General features: G+C 35.3%; 1 protein-coding gene and 1 long non-coding RNA gene across 8 annotated transcripts in view; both read left to right on the forward strand.

Moving 5' to 3' along the window:
- Nucleotides 1-16758, forward strand: part of cadps2 (Ca++-dependent secretion activator 2) — a 156149-nt gene that overhangs the window by 123357 nt on the left and 16034 nt on the right. For 6 of the 7 annotated variants that reach the window (XM_082159265.1, XM_082159262.1, XM_082159261.1 and 3 more), the window contains 7 exons: nt 2883-2984; nt 4279-4342; nt 4453-4576; nt 5493-5593; nt 11264-11420; nt 14477-14618; nt 15992-16111. In XM_082159265.1, the coding sequence (XP_082015391.1) occupies nt 2883-2984; nt 4279-4342; nt 4453-4576; nt 5493-5593; nt 11264-11420; nt 14477-14618; nt 15992-16111 (810 nt within the window). The remainder of the gene's footprint in view (nt 1-2882; nt 2985-4278; nt 4343-4452; nt 4577-5492; nt 5594-11263; nt 11421-14476; nt 14619-15991; nt 16112-16758) is intronic. The other variant, XM_082159263.1, reaches the window with a different exon arrangement.
- Nucleotides 5629-6482, forward strand: LOC309490281. Its single transcript, XR_014202658.1, has 2 exons — nt 5629-5710; nt 5759-6482. It is a non-coding gene; the product is annotated as an uncharacterized lncRNA (long non-coding RNA).

The raw sequence follows: 16758 nt of genomic DNA on the forward strand, positions 1-16758 counted from the left end.
CTCAATATGAGATGCTGAAGTACACCCGTGTAAATGACGCGCTTCACTCTGAAACCAGTAGCTCATATATTTGGTTAAATTTCCATCTGCGTTATTTTACAATCGCACTTAGCCATCTCGGGATATCAATTTTATTTCAATATATATTGTGTAGCCCTAGTGGCCAAGACCGAACTCTTGCAAACGCACAGCTTTGAAACTAACAACCAACTTCTTGGACGTGTTGGCACGGCCAGACTTTCCCAAGACTCCTGCCGCTGTTTAACCCTCTTTGACTGGCCCAGGACAGGTCAACGTTTCACTCGTCTTAAACACACTCGCTTCATCGCTTCATCAGGCGCAAACAATAAGTCGGCCCCCTAACAGGGCAGCACACTGCACCCTGTGTATGTGTATATATATATATATATATATACACACACACACACACACACAGATATACACATATACACATATACACTAAATTATAAATATATTTTAAATATAACATTTTAATTTGTACATAATTTGTATTATTTATTTTTATAGATAATGAATGTACTTTTAAAAAATGGTAGTTTATTTTACAAAGAATTTGTATTATATGATATTGTATTTCCAGTATAATAATAATAGTAATAATATTGGATAATATATATATATATATATATATATATATATATATAATATAATATAATATAATATAATATATATATTATATATGTGTACTGTATATATATGTGTGTATATATGAGAGTGTGTGTGTGTACATTGGTGTGATTTTTTTTAAAATATTTGATATATATATATATATATATATATATATATATATATATATATATATATATCTCAAATATTAATCTCATATACTCACATATACACTAAATTATAAATATATTTTAAATATAACATTTTAATTAAAAAATCACACCAATGTACACACACACACCAATATTATTATATGATATTTTTGTATTTTTTATTATTCTATTTTTTCTCCACATTTTTTCAGCAAATATTAGTTTTGTATAGAAACATGTACAAAGTTTTGCAATAATAGCTGGAAATGATATAGGTAGTGTAATTATACTGGAGACTGCAAACATATGTAAATTCACAAACACTTTTACTGGAAAATAATGGCATAAATAGCAAATCATACTGATTAGTTTGTCATTTTCAACTCATTCTTATACCAAGACTATGAGATGTCATTCACGCAGTTTCAACAAAACGTCATCTATGTTAGTTGACAAGCAGAAAATGTACAACCAAATATCACAGAAAATGAAATGTTTACGTTTTTCAAGGTATAAAAGTTACACGCACGCGATCAACACGACATACAGCGACGGTTCCATCAACTGGCCCCAAATTCTCTCACATTGGCCCCCGGCCAGTGGGACGTCCTTATTACAGAGCCCTGAATAATGATAGCAAAAGTGATGCCTTCCTCAGCAAACACCACTAAGAATGTTGTGTTATGTAAGGTAGAATTGGATGTGTTTCAAGGTTTGAAGGATTCGTTTAGCATTAGTCAACTCGATGGGAGGATGTGTGAATTGTGAGAGACTTAATTACTGACTGAAGTCGCAAGGCTTTGGTAGTCGTAGGTTTTGGTGATGTACTGGGAGCTACAAACAAGCAAAGACTCTAAACCAGAGTGATTCTCCCTCATGCTAACAGTTCAATTCCCAGGCCTCTTGTTAGAAGCAGTTAAACTAAGAGGCCTTCCTTAAGAACTAATGAGCCTACACAGTACGACAGACAAAGACACCGAGATTAAAGGGTCGATGTTGAGTTTATACACTCCTTAGCCTTTACCATAATGCAAAAAAGAGATTTTTTTTTCTTTTCATTTGTAGGCGCTGATCTCTCTCTCCCCCCCCCCATGCTCGCGCATATACATCTTCTGCCGCTCTTCACACTCCCTCTTTGTGTTCTCTCGGGATTAGCTGGCTCTTGTCAAAAAGAAAAGGCGGATTTCATTTAATGGAGAGAGGGATTTGCAGAACAGACAGGTTTACAAGTTGCCTTTACCTCTGCGTGTAAGGAAAGCGCTTTCTCTACAAGGCTAAGCTGTGCCATTCAGAAAGTGTGGAGGGTTTGGATAGCAAGGCACAATGGCTTCTAACTAAACTTGCCCATTGTCTACAGTTAAAAACTGAAGTTTGGAATGATTACTTTAGCGATTATAGTGCAATTGTGCAATGCTTAGTGGTTGAACATGCTGGCTATATTTGATCATTGCAGTTACGAGGTATAAACGAGGTTTAAATCTGTGACTTAATGAATTTAAATAAATAGTTGATGATTGAAACAATAATTTCATCCTACATAAAATAAATATAAAATAATGTTTAGGACATAATAAAAATCTATTAAATATGATTTGAAATCTATTTTATTCAATTAGTTTTTGAATAACTTGTAGTCTTGTTTTTATTTATTTTATTTTATTTTGAATAAAATTCTTATTTATTAGTCTCATATCTTTAATTATTGTGAACATTATTCAGTCAAATATTAAATTAATAAATATAACATTAAAAAGGAGACTGCAAATTATTAAAAGAATAGTTTTATACAAAATCCATGAGATTTTAAATGTGAAGAATGTGTGATCTTTTAAGATATTTCCAGTTGCTTCCCTTCTTGCATTACCTTGATATGATTCACCAAGGATACATTTATTTTGATATTCTTTTATTTAAGAGTTTTGGATTGCAAAACCCTGCTGAAGCATTGTTCAGTTCAGCTTGAATAATTGTAAAACTTACAACTCTCTTTGAAAAATCTTTTGATTTATGAAGTCGAAGCACAGGATCCAAGGGCATTTGAAATGAAAGAACAGGTGTTGTAAAGAATAAAACAGAAAATTGAATGTTTCCTTGTTTTGGCAGACCGGATGGCATGGGCACTGTTACAGAACAGGAGAAGGAGGAGTTTGAGGAGATCAGGAGCAGACTGTTGACTTTATTGGAGAAGCAGATCACACATTTCAGGTAAGATGAGCTACCACATCCACTTAATCTTAGTAATGCAATTTAATGCAATAAATCAATTTATTAAGATAACTAATCTACAGTCAAACCTAGATTTATTCAGACACCTTCAACATTTCTCACATTATCACAATTCGCTATAGTTTAGAAAATGGTAATAAAATATGACAAGAACTCAGAGTAATCAGATCAGTTGATATTTCACTGGTTTTGGCCATCCTTCTGTTAGACTGTCTCACAAATGAATTATGTTGAAGTTCATCTGTTAAATTTAAGAACACAATTAGATAATACCAATTTAGGTCAACCAATTACCAAGCAATGCTTAATTTTTTTTAAGTCTTTCTTGTGAAAATGGCGCATTAGCTATTAAAGAAAAAACGCTTAAGCAAAACATGGTCAGGTCAAAGGATCTGAATAATTTTTGGTCCCAAATTTTTAAAAATTTTACTGGTAGTCCACCAGTTGACTGTATATTAAAAAATATATCAGTAAATGTTCGGATATTGTCAGCAAATGGATTTTAGATCTGTTTTGATAAGGTTGCAAACATCAGGAAAAAAAATCAGAATGATAAAAACTAACCATATAATCATGTAATTACATTGTAATAACAGTGTATTAACAATGTAATATCTGGTCCCTGAAGCAAAACCAGTTGATAACCACTGTATAGCATCTCAGCTTACAGTTTACTAATTTACCAGACCCCCTCCTGATTGGTCCTCGTTTTCAACCGACCCCCCGCTGGCCCCCCTCAGTAAAGCGCTGGAAACACTAGTAAAGAGGGTTTGAGTCTTGCTTTTGCAGCAGAACCTAATAAAACCACTCCAACAAAAGCTACAAACAGCATCTCAGATTATGCAAATGAGACGGCAGACAGAGGCCAGGCCGGTGCGGGGCGTGCCGGGGATTAAGCGCGGGTCCCAGCCCAAGCTGATTAGACCTTGTTGAGTCACTTGGTAAGTGTGCCTCTTGCCCCCACATGCACCAAAAAAACGCGTCGAGGGCCGTTCGGGGGGACTTTCACACCTGTGGTGTGAGGCCTTTATGAGAACCACTTCTCTTTCGTCTTCATTCATCCCATTTAGCATTGTCCCGTACGTACGCTGACACCTGTCCCTCCTCAATGGGCTTTGGAAAACATCTCTATTTAAAAGACGTAATTATTGTCCCATGATAGCTGAGAAACAGCGGTTTGTGACTGACTCCTTCAGCTTGTGCTCAGTCTTCTTTCTTCTATGCCTTTCGTTAATTACCACTCGAGTTTTACCCCTTGTCTTCTTGCCCGTAGGTACTGTTTCCCCTTCGGGCGATCGGAGGGGGCTCTTAAAGCCACACTCTCTCTTCTAGAAAGGGTGAGTGTCCTCCAATTAACTGTGCATGCTTTGCGCCTTATATGCATGTCTTGTGTGTACTAGCATGTGCTTAAAGTGAAATAAATGAGAGAAAAAGTGTCATTCTTCAGGCTCTGATGAAAGACATCACCACACCTGTCCCAACTGAAGAGATGCACAAGATAGTTCAGAAGTGCCTGGAAAAAGCTGCGCTCATCAATTACTCCCAGCTGACCGACTACGCCCAGATCGAAGGTTCTCACAGAATACTTTTCAGGGCTCAACAGTAAGGATTTTTTTTTTTTTTTTTTTTGATGGCCCTTGTCAGCCAGTAGTTTGGATTTGAGAAGAGAAATCTAGCTTAACACCTGCTAATGTTGTCAGTGGCCCCAGTACACACAAAAAATACCATTCATACCATTAATACCGTTTTTAATATGCTTTAAGACAAACCATGTGCAAATTCATAAGTCAACTCTGCTGAGTATTTTCTCTTTAAAAATGTGGTTTGAAATCGCTGGTGTTTCTTACGTCACAAACTACATCAGATCAACGTGCGGCCAGGCTTTAGCATATCATTACTATGCCATGAAGCAGGGCAATCTCAAAAGAAGCCAGGTTATCCCGGTATATATGAAAAATCAGGTAGATTTAGCAACATAGCGGATGTATGATGTATATTAAGATGTTATGATGAACTATATGCCTTTCTCCACTGACGTTCTGAGTTGTTCAAAGCGTTTCTAAGGATCCTGATTTTTAGAAGGCAGACTGAGATGGTAAACGGGATCATGGTTTGTGTAACATTAGCAACACATTATTAGCTGTTTGATTAACTATCAGCACACTAAGGTTTAAAAAAAGGGAATTTGGGAATTCACATTTTTTTCCATACGGCCCTCAACCTAAAATGAGTTTGACACCCCCTGTACACTATGAAAAATTGTTTCGACTTAAGTGTACATGCTGCCTTAAAATTTAGAAGTTTAGTCAACTTGAAATGTGAAGTTGTATTAACTAACTACGTAGTTAGTACAGTCCGCTTTTTTTACAGTGTAGCTGGCCAAATCCTTATTGTTGAGCCCTTTAGATCTATTGCTTTAAGTTCTTACATTTAGTTTGTGTGAAGTGTTAGACATTTGGTGTGACTGTGATGTCTGTGTGTCATCAGATAGCAGCCAGGCGTCTCCAGAGAAAAGACTGGAGGACATGATCAGACTAGGAGAGCTGTGTATGGAGGTGTTACAGCAGAACGATGAGCATCACTCTGAGGTAAGACCTGTGCAATATCTCTTGATTAGGGGTGTAACGATACGCGTATTCGTATCGAACCGTTCGGTACAAGGCTTTCGGTTCGGTTTTCGGTACGCATTACGTACCGAACGGTTCGTTGGACAATTTTTTCTGCCGACCAACATTTCGTTATTTCAAATGAAGGCGGGTGGCAAGCGCGCTCATAGAGGCTGGCGCGACCACAACATCAACTGGCAAATGCAATGTAAGGAACGAAACTGAGCTACTCTTATTGTGTTTGTGTGGACCGTTTATCAGTTTTGACCTGTGAAGCGGGACTCGCGAGCCCTATGCGCGAGCCTGATCAAGCAACACCACACAGCGCTAAGAGATCCAGACCAGTAAAGAAAGCATTTGAATTTCAAATGCTTTTTGAATTCGCCACTGAAGTAATAACATCGCTGCGAGATCTAGTGAGAAACATGCACATTTCTCTGTTATTAACGGATCAAACAGCGCTGACGTGGAAACCAGGAAGAAACATCGTGCCATGAATTAACTATCCAGTGTCCACAGATCAGCAACAATCACCGTGGAATGGATTTGCTGTAGTAACACTAACTTCAAGTATGGAAGTTTGTCAGGAATAGTGGGCTAAAATGCTTTCAAGTAACATTACGTCTGTTTTATTTTGACTATTGCTGCCCTCAAATGTTAATCTGAACTAAAGTAAACCTTTGTTTATAACTAGCCTACTACTACAATATTACATTTCATTTTGTCCAAGGAGCTGTTTTGTTTTATATGCTCATAAGAAGAGTCAAATATAGCTCCATTATTGCTCAGTAAAAAAAGCAACAAAAAAATAAAATAAAAAAATCATACTTTATGATGTTAGTTTCATTAAATAAAATAATTAAAAAAAAAATTATTCAAGGAAATTTCTCTGGCATTTATTTATTTTTGCTGTAGCCTATGGAAAACGTACCGAACCGAACCGTACCGAACCGTGACACAAGTGTATCGTATCGAACCGAACCGTGAATTTTGTGAACCGTTACACCCCTACTCTTGATAAAGACTTTTCGAAGTCCTGACCATCCTGCTATGAAAGCCCTTTAAGCCGGATTAAACTCAATACCAGCACCTTTTTGTTCATAATGAATCCGCCATCGATCCTGTCATATATCTTCAAGTGTTTTAAAACATAGGTTCAGAAAAACCCACAGTCACGTAGACAGAGAATCAATCTTTGTTTATCATCGGGTCCTTTGGTTTTGCATGTTTTTCCAGAAGGTATTGCATGATCATTTCAGAGCGGACTTGTGATCATTTACCGTCTCGCTGTCCATTTACTTCGCCACGTTGCCGTAACAGCTGTTAGCGAGTGACAGCTTACCCGTCCAGTGCCAGCTCATAGTAGCGGCACAGGAAAACAACGCCCACGGCCCATCTGCACAAGGCCAGCGCCCGCTATCGCTCTCACATCAACTTTAAAAAAAAGAAAAGATCAAAGGAAACTAATCAATACTAGGTGTTAAGGATTCGTAGAAAGTAACAGCTAGCATTTTCCTAACTAAAAATGTAGATGTAGACATCTGCTAGTAAGGTAGCGGGGCTATTTTTAGGCCTCAAGCTTTCAACAGCTGTCACAGATGACAGAGACAATGATGCCAGAACCCAGGCTGTGCCTAACAAGACAAATGTCCCGCATGCTGTGACTAAGGAAACATCAAGGTGTGTGTGTGCGTGATGTGCTCAGATCTACGTTAGTGAAATTATGGTCGCACTTACAGTTTGAAACTAGGAGTAAAACATTGTCTAATCAAATGTGTTTTACATGGAAAGTGTATCTATGTTCACTATGCTTAAGAGTGTTGATATTTCTCTCTTTCTTTACCACTCCTATGTTTGTAATGCATTAGGGAAGAGAGGTAAGGTTCATCTTATATTTCACTCTCGTGTTGTGTTATGTTGTGTTGTGTTATTTAGCATTTGCACCTCATTTATTTTTATTTATCATTCATGCTTTTACAAACAAATCAGATTGAGTGTCATTTATCACAACGTATATTTGTGTGTTAAAGCATTTGACAACGAAATCAATAAGTTGCCCTCTTTTTATGCACTTTCTAAATGTATCTCCACTAACCACTGACTCTTCGAACTGCCTAAGTCTAATATGTATAAAAATATAAAATATACTGTAGATCAAAAGTTTTTGGGATCAGTAAGATTTGTTTCTTTTTTTGAGAGCGATAAATTAATACTTTAATTCAGCAAGGATGCATTCAATTGTTAACAAGTGATAGTAAAGACATTTATAATGTTACAAAAGATTTCTATTTTAAAGAAATGAGATCTTATTATTCATCAAAGAATCCTGAGAAATGTATCCCAGTTTCCACAAAATATGAAGCAGCACAACCGTTTTCAACTGATAATAATAAGAAATGTTTATTGAGCAGCAAATCAACATATTATAATGATTTCTGAAGAATCATGCGACACTGAAGACTGGAGTACAATTTCTTGGCAAAAGAAAAAAATCTTGGCAAAGTCAATAACTTGTCCGGTAGTTATTTTCATATTTATAAATATAATTGAATTATTAATATGGTTAATATACATATTGTTAAATATATTATTCATATACTACAATAAGATAATAAAAGCCTGGAATAGTTTCTGCAATATTTACATATAATTATTTTTTTTCCAGAATATTAATTCTGCATAAAAATGCATCAAATAATATGCAGTCTAGGCTGAGATTGTGAGGGCAGCCCTTTTATGGAGATGGTTTGGGTGTGTATTATGCTAATTACTATCTGTGGATATTATAATGAGGGATTTGATTTCTGAAGGATCATGTGACACTGAAGACTGGAGTAATGATGCTGAAAATTCAGCGTTGCATCACTGGAATAAATTACATTTTAAAATATATTAAAATAGAAAACAGTTATTTTATATTGTAATAATATTTCACAATATTATTGTTTTTTACTGTATTTTTGATCACATACATGCAGCCTTGGTGAGCAGAAGAGACTTCTTTCAAAAACATTAACAAATTTTACCAACCCTACATTTTTGAACAGTAGTGTATTTCCCAGTTTCACAACAAGTTAGTAATATGATCGACTAGCTAACCATCCTGACCCATTCCTAGAAGCAACAGAAAAGAGTATGGTCAGTTTCTGAGTATGTTTTAGACTGAAATGGATGTCAGCTCTATGCTGTTCAAAACCTGCTTCTGAAAGCCCTGAAGACAAACTCCCTCAAGGCCATCGACTGTAAAACATCTAGTCAGACAAGAGTGACGTTCGCCCCCTCCCCACACACACACACACACACACACACACACACACACACACACACACACACACGCTCGGATATCCGTACACAATAGCACCCTTTAATAAGTCAGCATTCTCCTCTCCACCACATATTCTTCACCATGACTGATTGCACTTTTATCCCTATCGCTCGATGCCGACCGCTTTGGATGAAAAGTTCTTGGCTTCAAAGAATACAAGACAACATGAACGGGCTTTCGTTGATACTCTCGATTTAGTTGGCTGCAGACGTCCCCAAGAATGGCCGTGTGGAAGAATGCAAAGAGAGAAATGTATTGATGGACTTGGATCTTTTCAGAAGGGCCTTCAATGCACATACTGGCAGACAATAGGAGCTCGGCACTATGTAGAAAGACGGCACTGAATTTTTCCCTTTTCTCAGGGGAATTCAGTAGGATGTATGAGCTCTGGTGCGCTGCAGTCGACCATAAAAGACACATGGATAGCTAATTGTCCTTTTTTGATCTTTAGCCTTTTTGATGGCAGTATTCTGCTACTTTCTAGTACAGTTCACCTTTTCCAAACGTAAAAACCAAACGTAAAAATGTATTTTTATATGCATCTATTTGTTACCTATAAAATTTAAATCAGTGTTGATGTATTTACAAGTGATTAAAGTTGATATTCAAATGTTATTTTCCATTTTTCTATAGTATAAAAAACATTGCCTGATCATAGGGAATTTTATGAATGGTTTCCATGGCATTGCTAAAGTGTTCTGAGTGGTTGCAAGGGTATCGGTCTATATCAAAGCAGCCCAATCACAACAATCTACTATTCCGGTCTCTAAATATGCAAAATCCAGTCATTTCAATGGGAATTCGTAACGATCAGGAATTTCGCAGAATGGTTAAAAATTTTCCCACAGAGATTTTACATCAGGTTAAAAATGGTCACATGAATTTGCACCATTGACCAACTGGAAGCTTTTTTGAGCTCTTTTGCCCATGAAATTTCGGTGAAACTTCACTAATGTGACCACAACTTAATTCTATGGGATTTCTGTGCATCTACACTGTAAAAAAAAAAAATTCAAAGTAAATGGTCAAATATAGTACAGACTAAAAACAAAGATTATTGGAGTAGGTTTTACAAGAAAATACTATTTCAGCCTTTTTACTTGAAAATGTCACATTTAATTCAGTGTGTTACTTGCCGTTGTAATTATCCGTGAAATCTATTTCACAGTAAATCTTACACATAAAATGTTTTCAGTGTACCAAGTGAAAATCATAAGTATAAATTGTTCAAATATGTACTGATAAAATGTAGACGTAAAGCTTTACAAAACCAAGCATGCAGGTTTTGTAAAGCCATTTTCCATCTCGATCTTTGTGTGGTTCTTTTCAAGGTCCCATCATTTTATGATTGTCTTCTGCTTCTACTTGCTTTAATTCCATGTTTGTGCTTTGTTGCGAGCATCCAAGTACATAATGCTTAGCCCTCAGTATTGTACCCTATTCCTCTCTACATTATGGCTTTTGGCATTATTGTTTGTGATTGTATGTTTGCACATGTATAGAAGACGTAGTATATTTTCAGCATGTTACATGTGCTGGTTACATATATGGGTGATTCTTTTCTAATTAGGGGAACTTTTATGTCCACTGGGATGATTTTAAGGGGAAATTTTTTTATAAAAAACATGTTTTAAAAAATATATTAAATAGGCTTTATTATTTATTCTATCTATATAATATATAAAGAAATTCATATTAATTCTGTCTCTTTAATTTAATACATTTTCCTGATTTTAAAGTGCTAAATGTTTACATTTTGCCAAAGTTTCCCAATTTTCATTTCTCTTTAATACAATTATAAAAAGTATTAAAATCAGGGAAATTTCTACTTTGCACTTTTAATCTGAAAAAATGAGAGCTTAAAATCACCATGAAATCAAAATGGCCAATTCTTATTTTTTATGTAATATTTCAGTATTATGTCATTACCATCACACATACATCTTGATAGTTGTTCAAATCCATGATCAGATCTTTGTTCCAGGGTTATTATTGTTAGCTTAAAAGTAAAGCCATAACAATAAAAAAAAAAAAAAAGTTAACTAAAATAAAATATTATTTAATAATGTTGCCCAGGCAACATATCTCATTTTTGCGTAGTTTAACTTGAAGTGCTCAAATGAAATCAACTCAAATTAAATACATAAATATTTTTTTAACTAATACAAATGACAAAACACAACAAATTAAGTGAAAACCGAAAATATAAAAATAAAATCTAAATAAAATCAATTATCCTAAAATAACTAGTTCCAGGACATGATAAATGTTTCAAAAGTGTCCCTAATTGAAGAATATAGCTGTTGATGCGTGTGTGTATTTTGCAGGCCTTCTCCTGGTGGCCAGAGGCGATGGGTGAGCACGCTGAGACCTTCCTGTCGCTCTACACGGTGGACATGGACTCAGCACTGGCCGTCCAGCCACAGGACTCCTGGGACAGTTTCCCCCTCTTTCAGCTGCTCAACAACTTCCTCCGAACTGACCGTGTGTAGTGTTTGTCACCTTTATTTATATAGCGCTTACTATAAAAAATCACAACTTAAAATTCAACATTAGAATAAGAAATAATGTGTTGTTTCAACTTAAAAAAAAGTGTGTGCTTGCTTGACTTAAAATATTAAGTTAACTTAACTTAAAATTTGTTGAGATAACTAAAATATCCAACTAAACTAAACTTGTAACTAATTGCAGCAATTTTTTTAATTTTTTTTTACAGTTGTTTCAAAGCAGCTTTACAATGATAAATAGGAAAATAATGATAAATGATGCAAACAAAATTCAATTCTGCTGTAAAGCAGCTCTTAAAAAAAGACAATAGTGTCATTATTCAGCAAAAGTCACTTCAGTGTAGATTTAATTCAGTTCAATAACTGTGTTAAGTTTATCAGTTATGAAATGAGTTCAGCTATAAGCAATAAGTTTGTCTTTCTTTCTCCTCGCTCTGCATTGTTTCTCCACTCTTCCGCTTGTCCAAAGTTCTGATAGCATGTTCTCACTGCTAAGCGTTGCTTTGGAGAACAATACTTGTTAGGAGAACAGGTTAACATGCTGCACTGTTATTGTCAACTCACTCATTAGATATATGAGATCTGTTAGTGGCTCTGGAGGGTTATTCGACAGATCACATATCTGAATCCTGCCAAAGTATCCGACATATCCTGAGCATAGGTCTCTCGTAACCAACAAGAAATGATCCCAGAAAATAGTTTTGAATACTTCATAACATGAAGTTAATTGCGCGAGGAGCTAACCCTAACTGCAGCCAGTTAAAGATTGTTTCGCGTGACTGTGACATTTGCGACGGTAATATAGACGTTTGCTAAGTTTATTTGGAATAGATATGGTTGGTTATCTAGGGAGCATGACAATGGAAATGGCAGCCTGTAATAACACAGACAGTTGGCAGAAAGATATAGGGAACTCCCACGCTCTTTCATATACAGTATGAACTTTCTTGAAGAAGATCCCCTCAAATTGCTTTCCTCTGCCCTGTTCTCACTACATTAATATCACGGAAATTAATTCTAATGAGGGAAGCCTGATGGAAACATGTTGAAAATTTTGGGAAAACTATTTTAAATTTGCCTGTTTGGTAGATGGTAGTTTTAATGGAAGAATTCACCCAGAAATTGTTGATGTTATTTCAGACTTTTTTTTTTGTGAAACTCCAAATGAGAAGCTTGGCAGAATATTCACGCTGCTCTTTTTCAATGTTTTCAATATGAAGATCGATAGCACTAGCACTCTAACATGACAAAAAGTAAAAATCTTTAAAAATTTCAATGAAAAGAATCATAAATCTCAATGTTACCTTGAACTTTTCTCGACAGATCCTCATTTAGAGTCGTCTACTTAAGTAGCCACTGAATTCATCACATGTTATTTCAAATCCTTAGAACAACCAAACGCCCCTAAGTAGCAGATAACACTGTAGGATGAAATCTTTAATTTTCCTGATTTTGGACCGGGATTCGTTTCAGTTGCGACTTGAGTGCTTTTACAGTTTTTAGTGTGTGCACATGACAAATAAATTGTGGTGACATTGACACTAAATGCTCAAATGACTTTCATCGTTATTAAATGGTTGGGAATGAGCTCACACACCCATGAGAGTAAAAAGGCTAGTGTTAATGAGGAGGAATAGAGAGATGGGAATTACACTTAATGATGCCTGAGGAGACTCTCTCTCTCTCTCTCTCTCTCTCTCTCTCTCTCTCTCTCTCTCTCTCTCTCTCTCCATTTCCTTCTAAGTGGTTTAATTACATTGAGTGCATTTACATGTACGGGAGATTGGGGTAAGCTGTGCCACTTTTTACATACACAGTATGTTGTCTACTAGGTGACTAATTGTATTTTAGGGTGTCTGCAATAAGCAAAAGAAAAGAAAAAAACAACATAAATTATATATTTTTTTATTAATATATTTTTTTTATGGACTGCTTTCACAGACTGATGATTTTCTATAATTATTATCTTTGTAAATCTAAGTTTTTATAACTTTTTTATAACATTATACTTGTACAGTGGACTAAAAGGGTCCATTGTACAAACCTTTTCCAAATATTAATTTTTATTTGCATTTTCAAAAAGCAGGTGGGAAAAGGTTTAGTCTGTTAACCGTCGGTGACGCCATAGCGGGACACTTGCCATTTTCGTTACCGTATATTTTAGTAGTCATCATAAATCGAAAATGGAGATAGTTCTTTAGAATATTTTAGCGGGTGCATTTTTGTGATATCAACTTCAAATTTGGAAAAAAAACTGAAATTTTTTTTTTGTTAAATATATATTTTGTATCAAATAAATTTTATTTCAGAACATTTGCTTTACAGTACATTTTACAGTATGTCATGTGACAAAACATAACCTCACCCACAGTTTTCTAGATTAAGAGTGTGGCACATCTTACCCCACCTTCCTCTACAATAAAACTGCTCATTTTGCAAATCTTATTAGTAGTTTATGTGCAAATGAGTAGCTCGACAACACAACACCACCATGTTCACATGAGATTTTGAAACCATTAAATTTGTTATGCAAATAAATTCACTAATTTGTTTTGTTACTTTAGTGTTGAAAACTCTATAACACCTTTGATGGCCGGCCTTTTAAAAATTGCTTGTAAATCTCTCGTTATGCTATATTATCACCGAATAATGGAACACAGCAAGTGTAACAAGGTGGGAAAAAAATCCCCAAAAAAGTACAAAAATGATCCTGTGTGAGCCAGTCAGTAAGTTTTAGTCCAATGTGATAATATTAAGTAACATTTTCAGGGAAAAGAAAATCTCTCAAAATGACCCGAACACAACACAAGGGTTTTGTTTTTCAAGATCCTAAAGAATGTATATGTTGTATTATTTAAATGTTTTATTTTTTAACAAAAAAAAAAAGTTGCCAATGATTTCTGGAAGTGGTGTTCTAGATATATTTCCACTGCACTACGGCTTTAAGAGGTCTAACAATATTTTTCCTTGTAATACTGGTTGCACATCAGCCGATACATTGTAAAGCCTTCATTCTTTCCTCATGTTCTCCAGCTCACCTGTATAATGGAACGTTCCACAAGCACCTCCAGGACCTGTACATCCCTCTAGTGGTGCGCTACATTGACCTGATGGAGTCGTCTATAGCTCAGTCCATTCACCGCGGCTTCGAACAGGAGACGTGGCAGTCTGTGAAGTAAGACCCTGTTTAACCTCACACTAACATGATTTTGCTGCGTGTGGTGTTGTTTTTTTCATCGATTGATTCTCTTTGCTTTTTGGAGAATGCAGTGCCGTGTTTGTTTAAACATGCCAGGTTATTAATAGCAAAGCTTTTAACTTGTTCATGTTTCAGAGAATGAAAAGATGATTGGAGAGAGGGAAAATAATGGAGCCTCCAAGATAGTCGTCCTCCTTTTCCATTAATGCTTTGTACTTTTCTGATTTACTTCAGTTTTCTGTTCATTCTCGCCATATTTAATCTGATAGACGTGAAGTCAACTCTGTATGTTGGGTCGTGATCATTCAGTTGACAAATCAATTTCCAGTGGATGCAGAACTTCAGAAAACACTGGTTGTGAAAATTTGACCTTACGTAGGACCTTAACTCTCATGTTCTGGTGAGATATTTGGAATCCCAATGTCCCCCATGATTTACATGTTAAAAAATAATAATCATCATTTAAAATAATAATTTGCCCATAATCATTTCCTCTGACCTAATCAAAATGCTCTAGGTTTTTTTTTAATTATTATTATTTATAAATGATAATTATTTATAAACCATAATAATAACTATTATTATTACTACCTATTATTATTATTATTATTATTATTATTATTATTATTATTATTTTATGATAACAATTTGAAAAAAAAAATGAATATTATTATTATTATTTATGATCATTTGCTTTTAAGTTCCTCTGACCTAATAAATAAACTTGTATTTTTCCCTCAAACATTTCAAATAATAATAAATTGTATTTAGGGGAGTTAATCTGACCAAATTTTCTTATCAAAACACTGTAGGGTTTATAATTATTATTATTAATAATATTATTTATTCATAATAATATATAGTAATAAAAATAATACTTATATAATTATAATTTTTTTATAATATTATATATTATTTTTAGTTATTATTGTTGAAGCTCTAACTCTGATTTACAACAAAGTAGTAGTTATGAACCTTTCAGAAATGTGACTAACATGTTTACTCTTAAGGGGTCGGTTTGACCCCAGCAAAAGACATTTAATAAAAAAATTACCAAAATTAAAATAAAACAAAAATATATCTTGGGTCTCTTAGACTCCAAACTGAACATGGCTCTTAATACAGTACGGCATTGAACAGATTGTATGTCCGTGTCTCACAACCACATGTTCACAAATGAAATATGCCGTCTTCTCCAACTAAGGCGAATCTCTTCCCCGAGTCTTTCCCTTCTGATGACACAGAATGATCAGTCAACCGCTGTTTATTCTGCTCTTCATCTGATGAACTGTCTTATTGTTCGCCTCCTCTCAGTGCTTTCTGCTCTTTCACTCTCTGATCTCTGGCAGGACCATCACCAACAATCTGCCAAGCGTTCCACTTCCCAGGGTTCCCAACCTGCCTCTTAACCTCCCTCAGATGCCCAGCTTCTCAGCCCCTTCCTGGATGGGGCCGCTGTGTGACAGCACGTGTGTATGGGCCAGCTGGGCGCCATCGCTGCTTACTGTTCTTGACATATGCTTATTATAGCTGCAAAGAGGTCACATGACTAGTTAGAACCAGTAAAAACCCTTAAAAACACTCAGATATATTTATTGGGGCATATACATTTTAAATGCAGCCTAGAGGATGCTTCCAATAGTTGGTTTTAGTTATTGCTAAAACAAGCATTTGTGTGTTAAACATAAGTTATAACAAAAATGATTACACTCACTTTAGCATAATGAATTGGTATTTTTAAGTAACCATAAAGTGCATCTTTAATTGCATGATTTTGTGAGCGTTATGTTAGTTTTTGATGTAGTTTTTGAAATAATTAAATGTTTCGTGTCTGTCAGCTTGGGTTGGGAATCAAGAAGTTGTTTTATTCAGAACGAGTTCCATAATTTGCCCCCCCCAAAAAAAAAAAAATCTGCTTGTCTCGAATGTTTGCGTTCTTCGGCACCGTTTCATCCGAGTTGCGAGCTATTTCGCACAACAATTGAACTAACACAACTTGTGTAATTTGTGATTGTTCTTTTTAATTAATTGGCAAAAAACTATTTTAGTCTAAACGAATCAGTCTGCTGAATCACTTGAATCTCGACTTATTGAATCACTTGCAGCTGAGACTGAA

The sequence above is a fragment of the Leuciscus leuciscus genome (genome assembly GCF_965113295.1).
Source record: "Leuciscus leuciscus genome assembly, chromosome: 25".
Lineage (NCBI taxonomy): Eukaryota > Metazoa > Chordata > Actinopteri > Cypriniformes > Leuciscidae > Leuciscus > Leuciscus leuciscus.